The following is a 12,637-nucleotide window of genomic DNA, read 5'->3' on the forward strand; positions in this document are numbered from 1 at the left end:
AGTTTGAAGGTATGTGTTGTATGAACCTGTCAGACCATTCCCAGAGTATCCATCGACAGCTCTCAGAACTGCAAGATGCTTTTCAAAGGATACAGATCCATACAGACAGCTTCTCTGAGTGGCTGTCCTCACTTGGTCTGACAAGGTGGTTAGGAAACCTGGTTCAAGAAGGATTACGTCTGCTAGCTACACTAGTAATGTAGCAGTAATAATTTGTTGTGGTTTTGGGTGCATACGGAAAGCTTTAGAGAAAGTTGTTCATTGGGCTTGGCTTGTGCAAGAAGAAAAAGGGGGAATTGTAGAGAAATGGCTGAGTGAACAGGGACATGTATACATGCACAATCCAAGCTATATTAGTGAACTGTCCTTGACTAGGGAAAAAAGAGAAGAACAATGCTGATGTGGCAAGCAACATGATGTTGGGGAGGGGGATGCTGACCATAGAAAGAGAAAGACTTATGTTAGTTAGTCGCGTGCATATTAATCTGTAACCAATCGCTTGCTATTAAAGGCCGCGTGAACAGTAGCTGTAATCCAATAGTATGGAGCTTGCTTACGTGTGCTTGAGGAATTGGAGTATAACTATGGGTCTGACAATAGAATAAACGGAGTTCCATCATATCTCTATGAGAAGCGTGGTTCATCCCGGCAGACCTCTGGCTATTGAAACCTACCTGTGTCCTGGCAGCCTGAGTACAAGAACTGAAGGAGAAAGAAAAAGGGAAGTCGGTGAAAGTGAGTGCAGTTTCCCATAGGCAAGGATCTGACCCACTGGAAGGTACCTTCCATACGTATTCACAAGACCACTGTTAGAAGGGCCCTGCCTATAGTCAGGCAGAGGCACAGGACAACCGTGTCTACTGGACCATGTGGATTTGATGGCCTGTCACGTCAGACCCACAAGAATACAAGGCTTTGGTTGACACTGGTGCACAATGTACTCTAATGCCATCAGGATATGTGGGGCCAGAAACTGTCTCCATTTCTGGGGTTCTCAAGAACTGACAGTGTTAGAAGCTGAAATGAGCTCGACTGGGAAGGACTGGCAGAAAAAACCCATTGTAACTGGCCCAAATGCCCCATGTATCCTGGGCATTAACTACCTTAGGAAAGTATACTTCAAAGACCCAAAGGGACAGTGATGGGCTGTTGGAATTGCTGCTGTAGAGACTGAAGGAATTAAGCAACCTTGCCTGAAAATCCTTTGTTGGGGTCACTGAGCCAGCAGCTGTGATGGCCAAGGGGCCAGGGAGCCCCGAAATAGCAAAGGCCTGCTGGTAGAAAAACTCAGAGGTTTGAAAACATCCTTCTTACCACGTGTAAAGAAAGGAAAAGCCCCTCCTACAATGCCTTGTGAATGAATTGTAACCCTACCCACCTCCTGACCTTCCCTATTAGTTCCCTTACCCTAGTCCTGCCTTTGTACCGCCCCCGTGCCCTCAGATCATTGGCTCTGTAACACTGTGTAAGCCTGCTTCTGAGCAGGCCACTTCTCTCGTATCCGTTCACCCTTTGCGGTGAGACTGAAATAAACCTCATCCATGGAATTACCATGCGGGAGAGCCCTCCTGACTACTTATCTCTGGCAATATTGAGCTATCTGGCTTGAGTGTGTGTGTGTGTGAGATCTGCGTCTAAACAGCTGTGCAGGGATGAAGGAGTAAGGTCTCTAGGTGCTATATGGCATCACGCTAAGCAATCTCTTGCCAGGGATGCTTCAGGGGAAAACACAGTGAACTCCCCTCCACCCGAACACCACCACATGGCAAAGTGGCCACCCAAACTTGGACTTTTGCTAAAAAAGTCCCTGGAAATGTCCCTGGGGCCTCTGGCCTATCAGGAGTCATGTTTTGGTGCTGCTGCTCCCGAGGGGCAGATTTGAGTTTTATTAGACCTGCTTCGAAGGGTGGCTGTGACCCTTCCAGACACAAGAGGAACAGCCAAACACCAGAGGACCACACTGTGAGTTTTATTTGACCCCCAGAGCACCAGGCTTGTGTAAGTGGTATTCTGTTTGGGTGCCTTTTTGCACTCTTTTGTTTTACCTTTTCCTCTCAGTGTTGGGAAGAGTGTTCTGGGGAAGGATAGGTGGGAAAGTAGCCCTTCCCCAAAAGGAGGTATATACCCAAGTTAAGATTTATCTTAAGGCGGGAAAATTCCCCTTTTCTAAGAGAAGCCTGAAGAGTGTTGTCCGGTGGCTGTTTGAATATTTCCCAGGTGTGTCTAAGGTTTCTGTTCAGTCTCTGGGGTTCTGGGATAAAGTTGGGGAGAAGCTAACTCTACTCAGACAAAGCAGAGATACCTGAGTTGCAAGGTTTTTCCCTTTGTTAGTTGTTATTTTTAAATCAGTTAAAAATTCAGAGACTGAATCAGCAGCGCTGGGGAATCTGGGTCCCTTTGGTGGTGGTGCTCCTTTGTTCCTTCCCTCTTCCTGTGTTCCCCCCACCCCTGACCCTCGGGGGACACCAGAAAATAAAAGCCACCACACGCTATAAGGGAGCCACCAGCCCCCTGATCTTTCCGGATCCCCCCTAGTCTCTCCTCAGGTCGGGATTGATCACCCCACCTTGGAGAAACCCCTAACCCTCCTTCTGACCCCCCAAAGTCCTACAGTGTCGACCTTAGTTAGTTCACAAGATGGTGGCTGCTGTGTGTTTGGCTCCGCCATGTTGCCTTCTTCTTCGAATTTGCTGCGGGAACCCCTGGCCCCTCCCTAACCCTGCCCACTGCATTGCTGTGTGCCCCTGCATTGGTCCACTGCTCTGGGATGGGGTGTGCCTTTGTGTCAGGCCCCTTTCCCGTGGCAGCGCGTGTGCCCACGGCGGCCCCTCCCCTCGCCACCAGGTGTCCCCTTCCGGCTGCGGGCCCCTCCCCCAGGGCCATGTGGGTGCCCATGGCAGCCCCTCCCCTCCTGGCTGTGAGTCCTGCCCATATTCACGCCCCCTGCACCAGTGGTCCTGCCCCGGGCCAATCCATCCCCACTGCCGCCCCTGGCTAGCTGCTCCCTGCTGTCTCCCTTGCTCCTGAATATAAACCTGGCCCTGCCATATTCTTTGTCTTTGTCCCTGGACCCCTTCACGTGTGTGGCTGCATTAAACTCCTCCTGTGGAATGCCATACAAAGACCCTTCCCATCTCTTTGTCATCGACCCATGTTCTGGAGCTATCCGTGCATGTGTGCTGTGTGTCTGCACCACCGAGCAGCTTCGTACTGAAGACGCTTCCAGAAGGTCGCGGCACCTCATCATCCGTCCAGCTGCTGTGACACTTAAGACCACCCTGACTAACAGGGTGTCAGGTTGTATCCTGACTCTGTCAGTGTTTTTGTACTATTGCATTTATTTTAGTTTTCCTGTTAAATTATAATTCTGACTTGTGATCTCCCACTGGTTTGTTTTCAAACTAATACACCCCGGTACTTGGCACTGGTGAAGCCATACCTTGAGTACTGTGTCCAGTTCTGGGCCCCTCAATTTAGGAAGGACATTGAGATGCTCGAATATCTCCAGAGGAGGGCAACAAGACTGGTGAACGGCCTGGAACACAAGCCATAATGAAGAATGGCTGAGGGAGCTGGGATTGTTTAGCCTGGAAAAAAGGAGGCTCAGGGGAGACCTTATCACTCTCTACAACTACCTGAAAGCAGGCTGTATTCAGGTGGGGGTCAGTCTCTTCTCCCAGGCAACAACTGACAGAACAAGAGGACACAGTCTTAAGCTGTGCCAAGGGAAGTTTAGGTTGGACATCAGGAAAAAATTCTTCACTGAAAGAGTGATTGGGCACTGGAATTGTCTGCCCAAGGAGGTGGTGGAGTCACCGTCCCTGGATGTGTTTAAAAAAAGACTGCATGTGGCACTCAGTGCCATGGTTTAGTTGATGAGGAAGTATTAGGTCATAGGATGGACTTGATGATCTTAAAGGTCTTTTCCAACCTAGTTCATTCTGTGATTCTTTACCATGACTCAACCATGATTACACCCTCTGGGTGAAGCAGCAGTACCACCCACCCTGAGGGTGTCATCTCTGCTAAAGGGCCATCATGAACTCAATGGCTCCAGCAGAATAGATCACTGGAACAACCATCAGGGACTCCAAAAATATCCTATGACTCATAGGATAACATCACTCCATTTTGAAACTCCCTGCCCTGGGGAACATTCCTGCATGGACTTTGAGGCTATATGATCTTGAGGTGTAGGGAGTGAAACCACCACTGCAAGGATTCAGAGGGGGGCCAGAACTCTTCTGCAGGACCACCGCTTTCAACCATCACTTCAACAGCATGGCTACCACTGCTTAACTGGACTGCGACTAACACCGTGACCAACAGGGTGTCAGGTTGTACTCTGTGATTTTAAGCCAGTCTTTCTGTATTCATTGCATTTATTGTAACCTTGCTAGTAAATTGTAACTGCGACTTAAAATCTCTCACAAGGTATTTGTACGGGGTTAATTTCTCCCGCTGGTTTACCTTCAAACTAGCACACATTTTGGTGCCCAATGTAGGGCTTGTACTCATGACCCTGAGATTAAGGGTCTCATGCTCTACTGACTGAGCCAGCTGGGGAGAACATTCCTTTCTGGAGCCTCCAAAAGAAGGGATCTGGGCAGGCCCTGACTACCAGTGCTGGACTGGATGTTCAAAGGAAGAGATGCTACAAATCATGACACCAATGCCATGTGGAGCAAGTGGATTGCTCTAATCACACAGTGAGCCTGGATAGGAAATCCCGATTGCCCTGGAATTCTGGAGATCATAACAAACTGGCCCAAAGGTGAGAGTTATGGACTATCTTCTGAAGAAGAAAAGGAGCAGGTGACACATGCCAAGGTAGCCCCACCATATAACCAACTACCAGAGAATTAGAAGCGGTATGTCTTCTTCACTGATGGTTCCTGCCAAATTGTAGGTGCTAACCTGAAATGGAAAGCTGCTGTATGGAGCCCCACATGGCGAGTTGTAGAAGATACCAAGGGACAAAGCGGATCAAGTCAGTTTGCAGAGCCTAAAGCTGTCCAGCTGGCTTTGGATATCACTGAATGAGAGAAGTTGTCGAGACTCCATCTCTACAATGACTCGTGGATGGTAGCTAATGCTCTGTGGGGATGCCTGGATTGGTGGAGAAAGGCCAGCTAGGAGCACAGAGGGAAACCCATCTGGGCCGCTGAGATTTGGTAGGACATCGCTGCCTGGGCGGAGAGGCTGATTTTGAAGGTCTGACATGTAGATGCACATGTACCCAAGAGCTGGGCTAATGAAGAACATCATAAACAAGCAGGTGGATCAAGCTGCCAAGGTGAAAGTATCACAGGTGGATCTGGAGTGGCAGCACAAGGGAACATTATTTCTAGCTGTGTTGGTTTTGCACGGCCTGTTTTTTGGTAGTGGGGGGGCCACAGAGGTGGCTTCTCTGAGAAGCTGCTAGAAGTTTCCACCATGTCTAGCAGAGCCAATTCCTGATGGCTCTGAAGACGGACATGCTGCTGGCCAATTAGAGAGGTTGTAATGCCTCTGTGGTAACATATTTAAGAAGATCAAAATGAAGTGGGTACATGCAGTTTTTTCTACCCCTAGAGATTGCTGAGCAAGAAAAGTGGTCCATACTTTATACCGACTCCTGGATGGTAGCTAATGCCCTATGGGGGTGGCTGCAGCAGTGAAGGAAGAGCAATTGGAAACGCAGGGGTAAACCCATCTGGGCTGCTGCATTATGGCAGGACATTGCTGCATGGGTAGAGAACATGACTCTGAAAGTACGTCATGTAGATGCACACATGCCCAGAAGTTGTGCCACTGAGGAACATCAAAACAATGAATGGATAGATAAGGCCGCCAAAATTGGAATAGCTCAGGTGGACCTAGATCATGAAAGAAAGAGTGAACTACTTATAGGCCAATGGGCCCATGAAACATCAGGGCATCTTGGAAGGGATGCAGCATACACATGGGCTCATGATCAAGGGGTAGACCTGACTATGAAGGCCATCACACAGGTTATCCATCAGTGTGAAACATAGGCCACCATCAAGTGAGCCACATGGGTGAAGTCTCTATGGAATAGAGGGTGGTGGCTGGGTTTCCAGTATGGTGAAACCTGGCAGACTGATTACCTTGAGCCATTGCCACAAACGTGCCAAGGCAAGAGTTATATCCTCATCATGGTAGAGGGAACAACTGGCTGGCTGGAAACGTACCCAGTAAACCATGCCACTGCCCAGAACACAATTTCAGGTCTTGAAAGACACATTTTGTGGTGACATGGAACACCAGATAGAATTGAGTCAGACCATGGGACTCATTTTCGAAAAAATCTTGTAAACTCCTGGGCAAAGAGACATGGCATTAAGTGGATGTATCACATTCCCTATTGTCCACAGGTCTCTGGGAAGATTGAAAGAGATAATGGGCTGCTGAAAACTATGTTAAGAGCACTAGGTAATGGGACATGGAAGCACTGGGATGCAAATGTGGCAGAAGCCACTTGGCTAGTCAGCACTAGGGGATCTGCTAACCGCCCAGGTCCTGCCCAAACTAAGACACTGTGGAAGGAGACAAGGTCCCTGCATTACACATAGGGAAGTGGCTGGGGAAGACAGTGTGGATTTCTTCCCCCATGGGAAAAGACAAACCCATTTGTGGGATTGTCTTTGCCAAAGGACCAGGGTGTACTTGGTGGGTGATGCAGGAGGATGGGGAGACCTGGTGTGTACCTCAAGGAGATTTAACCTTGAGGTAAGAATAATCTATGGTGTAAGTTATATGTTGCAGGAGGTAAAGTAGCAGGGTGACGTGAACTGAAGAAGAATGAATTTTGCGAGGAGCAAGAAGGATGTGATGATGAACTGGGACAGTGTCGTTGCCCAACAATCAAGTTTACTGTTTCTCCTGTCCTGACCCCACATCCTGCTGGAATGGAGACTACCTGGAGGCATGTGAAAAGACAGGCGATAGCAGTTAATAAAAATGTATATTTGGTATAGAGATGGTTTAAGGACATAGTTTAAGCTGTATGTGTGGGTAAGAAAGGATTCTAGTAATGAGAATATATAGATTATATGGGATCCGAGCATGACGCAAATGGTATGGAATAAGGGGTGGAGATTGTATTGGGTCTGACTGAGGTAAAGTTCACAGCCTTTACAGTGCTGTGCTTTACATTGGTAGCTGGAAGGGTGTTCATAACATACCAGTGCTTTGGCTACTGCCGAGCAGCGCTGTCCCTCTGACATTCCTTCCCCCCATCAAAGGGGATGGGAGGGGGCAAGATCCTGGGAGGGGACACAACCAGGCCAGCTGACCCAAATTAGCCAAAGGGATATTCCATACTATATGACATTAGCTCAGATATAAAGTTGGGATCCATCCTAGGGTGATGAGGGAGCTGGCAGATGAGCTTGTGAAGCTGCTCTCCATCATTTACCATCAGTCCTGGCTCATTGAGGAGGTCCCAGATGACTGGAAGCTGGCCAACGTGACACCCATCCACAAGAAAGGCCGGAAGGAGGATATGGGAAACTACTGGCCTGGAAGCCTGATCTTGGTACCTGGCAAGGTTATGGAACAGATCATCTTGAGTGTAATCACATGGCACCTACAGGATGGCCAGGGTATCAGACCCAGTCAGCATGGGTTTAGAAGGAGCAGGTCATGCTTGACTGTTGGAAAAGTTCGACGAACTCAGTGGGGGGAGACATTTGCAGACAACAATATGATTGATAGATAGAAGCAAGCTCCGTTTATTAGCAATCCAGAGGCACTTATATAGTATACAAGCTTGTTAACTCTTAGTTGGCTTAAACCTATCAAAGCGCAGTTCTGCTTCTACATAATTAGACTACATTGGCAAGCTTCTACTAGTTATGTTATGATTAAAGAATTCAGAGTTCACCCTCCCTTCTCCTGGTCAGTACATCTTATCTGCACAGCTGCACATCCTCAAAACACCCTTTTTCTTTTCAGGCTTGTTTCTCACACCGGTGATTTCTCATGCAGGCAGTTTCTCTCACAAACCTTTGCTTGCAGGCCTTTTGCTTGTACAGTTCTTTTATTGATCCCATAATGCTATCAATGACCCATGCCCCTGATCCTCTAACCATTCTTCAACAATTCCCCCTTTTTCTTTTTTTACAAGCAACAATTGATTGGTTACAGACGTAGTGACTTTGTATATCATCTTCTGCAAGCATTGGCATAGGCAAGGTAAGCACACTATTATTAATAAGATTACCAGTCCTACAGTAATCAAATGCTGCACGAGTGAGACTAGCCATGGTCCTAATCCAAGTGACTCTAACCATCCTTCTAAGCCGAGACCGTTTTCTTTCTGCAATTGTTTGGTTAATCGATGTAACTCACTTATCTGCTTGTGAATCGATTGGGAGTGATCGGACAAATTCATACAACACATTCCATCAAAATCTTCTCAACCATGTCTGTGAGCTAGCAACAGAAAGTCGATCGCAGCTCGGTTTTGCAAGGTAGCATGCCTCACTGAATCTACATCTACTAAGAGCTCTGATAATGCTTTTGAAGTGGCATTAGTTTGCTTAGCAAGCCAGCAGCCTAGCTTGTTTAATAAGCCAAGGGCTTCGGCAGATGCAATTCCAGGGGCTAAAAAGGATGCACTTATTATGGCTGTGGGGGGACCAAAATTTTACATTACTTGACCAACCTGATCTCCTTTTATGACCAGGTGACCCACCCGGTGGATGCAGGAAAGGCTGTGGATGTTGTCTATCTGGACTTCAGCAAGGCCTTTGACACTGTCTCCCACAGTAAACTCCTGGAAGAGCTGGTAGCCCACGGCTTGGGCAGGTGCACTGTTTGCTGGGTTAAGAACTGGCTGGATGGCCGGGCCCAGAGAGTGATGGTGAACGGTGCTGCATCCGCTTGGTGGCCAGTGACTAGAGGTGTCCTCCAGGGATCTGTGCTGGGCCCTGTCCTGTTTAATATCTTTACTGATGATCTGGATGAGGAGATTGAGTCTACCATCAGTAAATTTGCAGATGACACTAAGCTGGCAGCATGTGTCGATCCATTGGAAGGTAGGAGAACTCTGCAAAGGGACCTGGACAGGCTGGATAGATGGGCAGAGTCCAACAGGATGAAGTTTAATAAGTCCAAGTGCCGAGTCCTGCATTTTGGCCACAACAACCCCCTGCAGCGCTGCAGGCTGGGGACAGTGTTGCTGGACAGTGCCCAGGTAAAAAGGGAGCTGGGAGTGCTGGTCGACAGCCACCTGAACATGAGTCAGCAGTGTGCCCAGGTGGCCAAGAAGGCCAATGGCATCCTGGCCTGTATCAGGAGTAGTGTGGCCAGCAGGAGCAGGGAAGTCATTCTTCCCCTGTGCTCGGCACTGGTGAAGCCACACCTTGGGTACTGTGTCCAGTTCTGGGCCCCTCAATTTAGGAAGGACATTGAGATGCTCGAATGTGTCCAGAGGAGGGCAACAAGGGTGGAGAAGGGCTTGGAACACAAGCCATAATGAAGAACAGCTGAGAGAGCTGGGGTTGTTTAGCCTGGAAAAAAGGAAGACTTAGGGTGACCTTATCACTCTCTACAACTACCTGAAAGCAGGCTGTATTCAGGTGGGGGTCAGTCTCTTCTCCCAGGCAGCCAGTGACAGGACAAGAGGACACAGTCTTAAGCTGTACCAAGGGAAGTTTAGGTTGGACAGTAAGAAAATGTTCTTCACAGAAAGAATGATTAGGCATCGGTATGGGCTGCCCAGGGAGATGGTGGAGTCACCGTCCCTGGAGGTGTTTAAGAAAAGAGTGGATGTGGCACTCAGTGCCATGGTTTAGTTGATAAGGTGGTATTGGGTCATAGGTTGTCTCGATGATCTCAGAGGTCTTTTCCAGCCTAGTTAATTCTGTGATTGTGTGATTGTAATCTCTTTAATAAATCGTAACTCTCACCTGAAATCTCTCTTGAGGCAGTTGACGGATCACCACCTCTAACATTAAAAAGAAAAGAAGGGTAGTCATAGTAGGGGACTCGCTTCTGAGGGGAACAGAGGGTCCCATATGCTGACCAGACCCAACCCACAGGGAGGTCTGCTGCCTCCCTGTGGGCTGGGTACGGGATATCACTGAGAGACTTCCTGGGCTGATTCAGCCCTCTGACTATTACCCATTGCTGATATTCCAGGATGGCAGTGATGGGATTGAAAAGAGGAGTGTCAGAGCAATTAAAAGGGACTTTAGGGCACTGGGTCAGGTGATTGATAGGGCGGGAGCACAAGTAGTTTTTTCCTCAGTCCCTTTGGTGGTAGAAAAATACAGTAAAAGAAAGAGGAGAGCCCACATTATCAACAAGTAGCTCAAGGGTTGGTGTCACTGGCAGTAATTCAGGTTCTTTGACCATGAGGCAACCCTTACGGCACCTGGCCTGCTGGAACTGGATGGGCTGCATCTCTCTGTTAAGGGCAGAAGAATTTTAGCTCATGAACTGGCAGAACTCATTGAGAGGGCTTTAAACTAGGTTTGAAGGGGGAAGGGTGTGGGATATGCCCAGCCACTGCCCTGGAGGGATGTCTGCTGAGATAAAAGATTTTGCACTTGCCCAGCAGGACTCCCTGAAAAGGCAACCACTTTTGAGTCATGGCGAGGAAAGGTAGACCCACAATCCTTTGGGATACCCTATGCAGATCATTCTGTAACCCATTAGTCTGTCCCAGACCCTCTGTAATCCATTGGTCCCCTTGCTGATCCCCTGTATCCCTATAAAGGCAAGCTCCCTCGAGTCCCTCGAGAGAGAGCTCGTCCCTGGCTTTCCCCTTCACTGGAGGGGACCCACAATAAAGCTACCTCTGTGCGGAACCAGCCACACGAGTCTCTCGTCTCTCTCTCTGGTGGAAGGCGATTCCTTTCGGGACCATCTCCCCAGACCGGTCATCTCTTCCTGGGTCACAGCCTCGGACCCCACCACCAGCTGTAATAGAAGGGGATGAAGCAGGGCTATCTGGAAGCAGGCCTAAGGGTGGCAAGCCTGAGTTAGGGTTGAAATCAGTAGCCCAGCTGAAGTGCATGTATACTAATGCATGCGGCATGGGTAACAAACAAGAAGAGCTGGAGACTATGGTATTACAACAAAGCTATGATGTATTTGCCATCACAGAAACATGGTGGGATGAGTCACATAGCTGGAGCACTGCACTGGATGGCTACAAGCTCTTCAGAAGAGACAGAAAAGTGAGAAGAGGTGGAGGGATGGCCCTTTATGTTAGGGAGGTTTTGGATGTCAGAGATATTGAGACTAATGATGATGAAGTTGAATGTTTATGGGTAAGAATTAAGGGGAAGGCCAAGAAGGCTGACATCCTACTGGGGATCTGTTATCTTCCACCCAACCAGGATGAAGAGGTAGACAACTTATTCTATAAGCAACTGGAGAATGTTTCAGGATCATCAACCCTTGTTCTTGTAGGCAACTTCAACCTACCAGACATATGCTGGGAACTTCATACAGCAGAAAAATGGCAGTCTAGAAAGTTTTTAGAGTGTGTGGAGGATAACTTTTTGTCGCAACTGGTGGGCGAGCCCACCAGGGGAGGGACTATGTTAGACCTGTTGTTCACAAATAGAGATGGGCTGGGGGGTGATGTGGAGGTTGGAGGCCGATTGGGGCACAGTGATCATGAAATTATAGAATTCTCGATAATTGTTGAAATCAAAAGGAATATCAACAAGACCTTTACATTGGACTTCTGGAGGGCAGACTTTGGCCTGTTTAAGAGACTTATTCCAAGAGTTCCTTGGGAAACAGCCCTTGAAAACAAAGGAGTTCAGGAGAGATGGGCGTGCTTCAAAACAGAGATCTTGAGGGCATAGGAACAGACTGTCCCTGTGTACTAAAAGATGAGTCGATGAGACAAACGTCCAGCCTGGATGAACAACAAAGTTTTGAAGGAACTTAAAAATAAAAAGAAGATGTATCATCTTTTGAAGGTGGGTCGAGTTTCTCAGGAAGCGTTTAAGGGGGCTGCTAGGGCATGTAGAAAAAAAATTAGGGAGGCCAAAGCTCAGTTCGAACTTAAATTGACAACTTCTGTTAAAAGTAATAAAAAAAGTTTTTACAATTAATGGTAAAAGGAAGGGTAAGACCGGCCTTTGTTCCTTATTGGATGAGGCAGGTAACCTAGTAACTAAAGATGAGGAGAAGGCGGAAGTGCTTTATGCCTTCTTTGCCTCAGTCTTTAGTGGGAAGACAGCTTGTCCTCAAGACAACGGTCTTCAGGGGTTGATAGATGGTGTCAGAGAGCAGAATGGTCCTCTTGTTAACCAAGAAGAGGCAGTCAGAAAACTGCTGAGACACTTGGATATTCATTAATCAATGGAACCAGATGGGATCCATCCCAGGGTGATGAGGGAGCTGGCAGATGAGCTTACAAAACTGCTCTCTATCATTTACCAGGAGTCATGGCTCACTGGCGTAGTTCCAGATGATTGGAAGCTGGCTAATGTGACACCCGTTTACAAAAAGGGTAGGAAGGAGTGTACCAGTTTGAAAACAAACCAGTGGGAGGCACCAAGTCAGAATAACAATTTAATGGGGAAATTAAAGAAAAGGAAAAAAACTAAAAGAAAACACTGGTTCAAACTGACAGAGTCAAGATACAACCTGACTCCCTGTTAGT

At 47.9% G+C, this 12,637-nt stretch overlaps 1 protein-coding gene across 1 annotated transcript; it reads left to right on the forward strand.

Moving 5' to 3' along the window:
* Positions 1–11,870: 11,870 nt before the first annotated feature.
* On the forward strand, positions 11,871–12,573 carry LOC108445987 (the record flags this gene model as incomplete). Its single annotated transcript, XM_017731283.1, is given in 2 exon segments — positions 11,871–12,076; positions 12,078–12,573. Coding segments are annotated over 2 exon segments (684 nt in total), but the record flags the coding sequence as incomplete, so codon positions are not given.
* Between the last annotated feature and the right edge of the window lie 64 nt (positions 12,574–12,637).

This window comes from Corvus brachyrhynchos, unplaced genomic scaffold (genome assembly GCF_000691975.1).
Source record: "Corvus brachyrhynchos isolate BGI_N302 unplaced genomic scaffold, ASM69197v1 scaffold103, whole genome shotgun sequence".
Taxonomy (NCBI): domain Eukaryota; kingdom Metazoa; phylum Chordata; class Aves; order Passeriformes; family Corvidae; genus Corvus; species Corvus brachyrhynchos.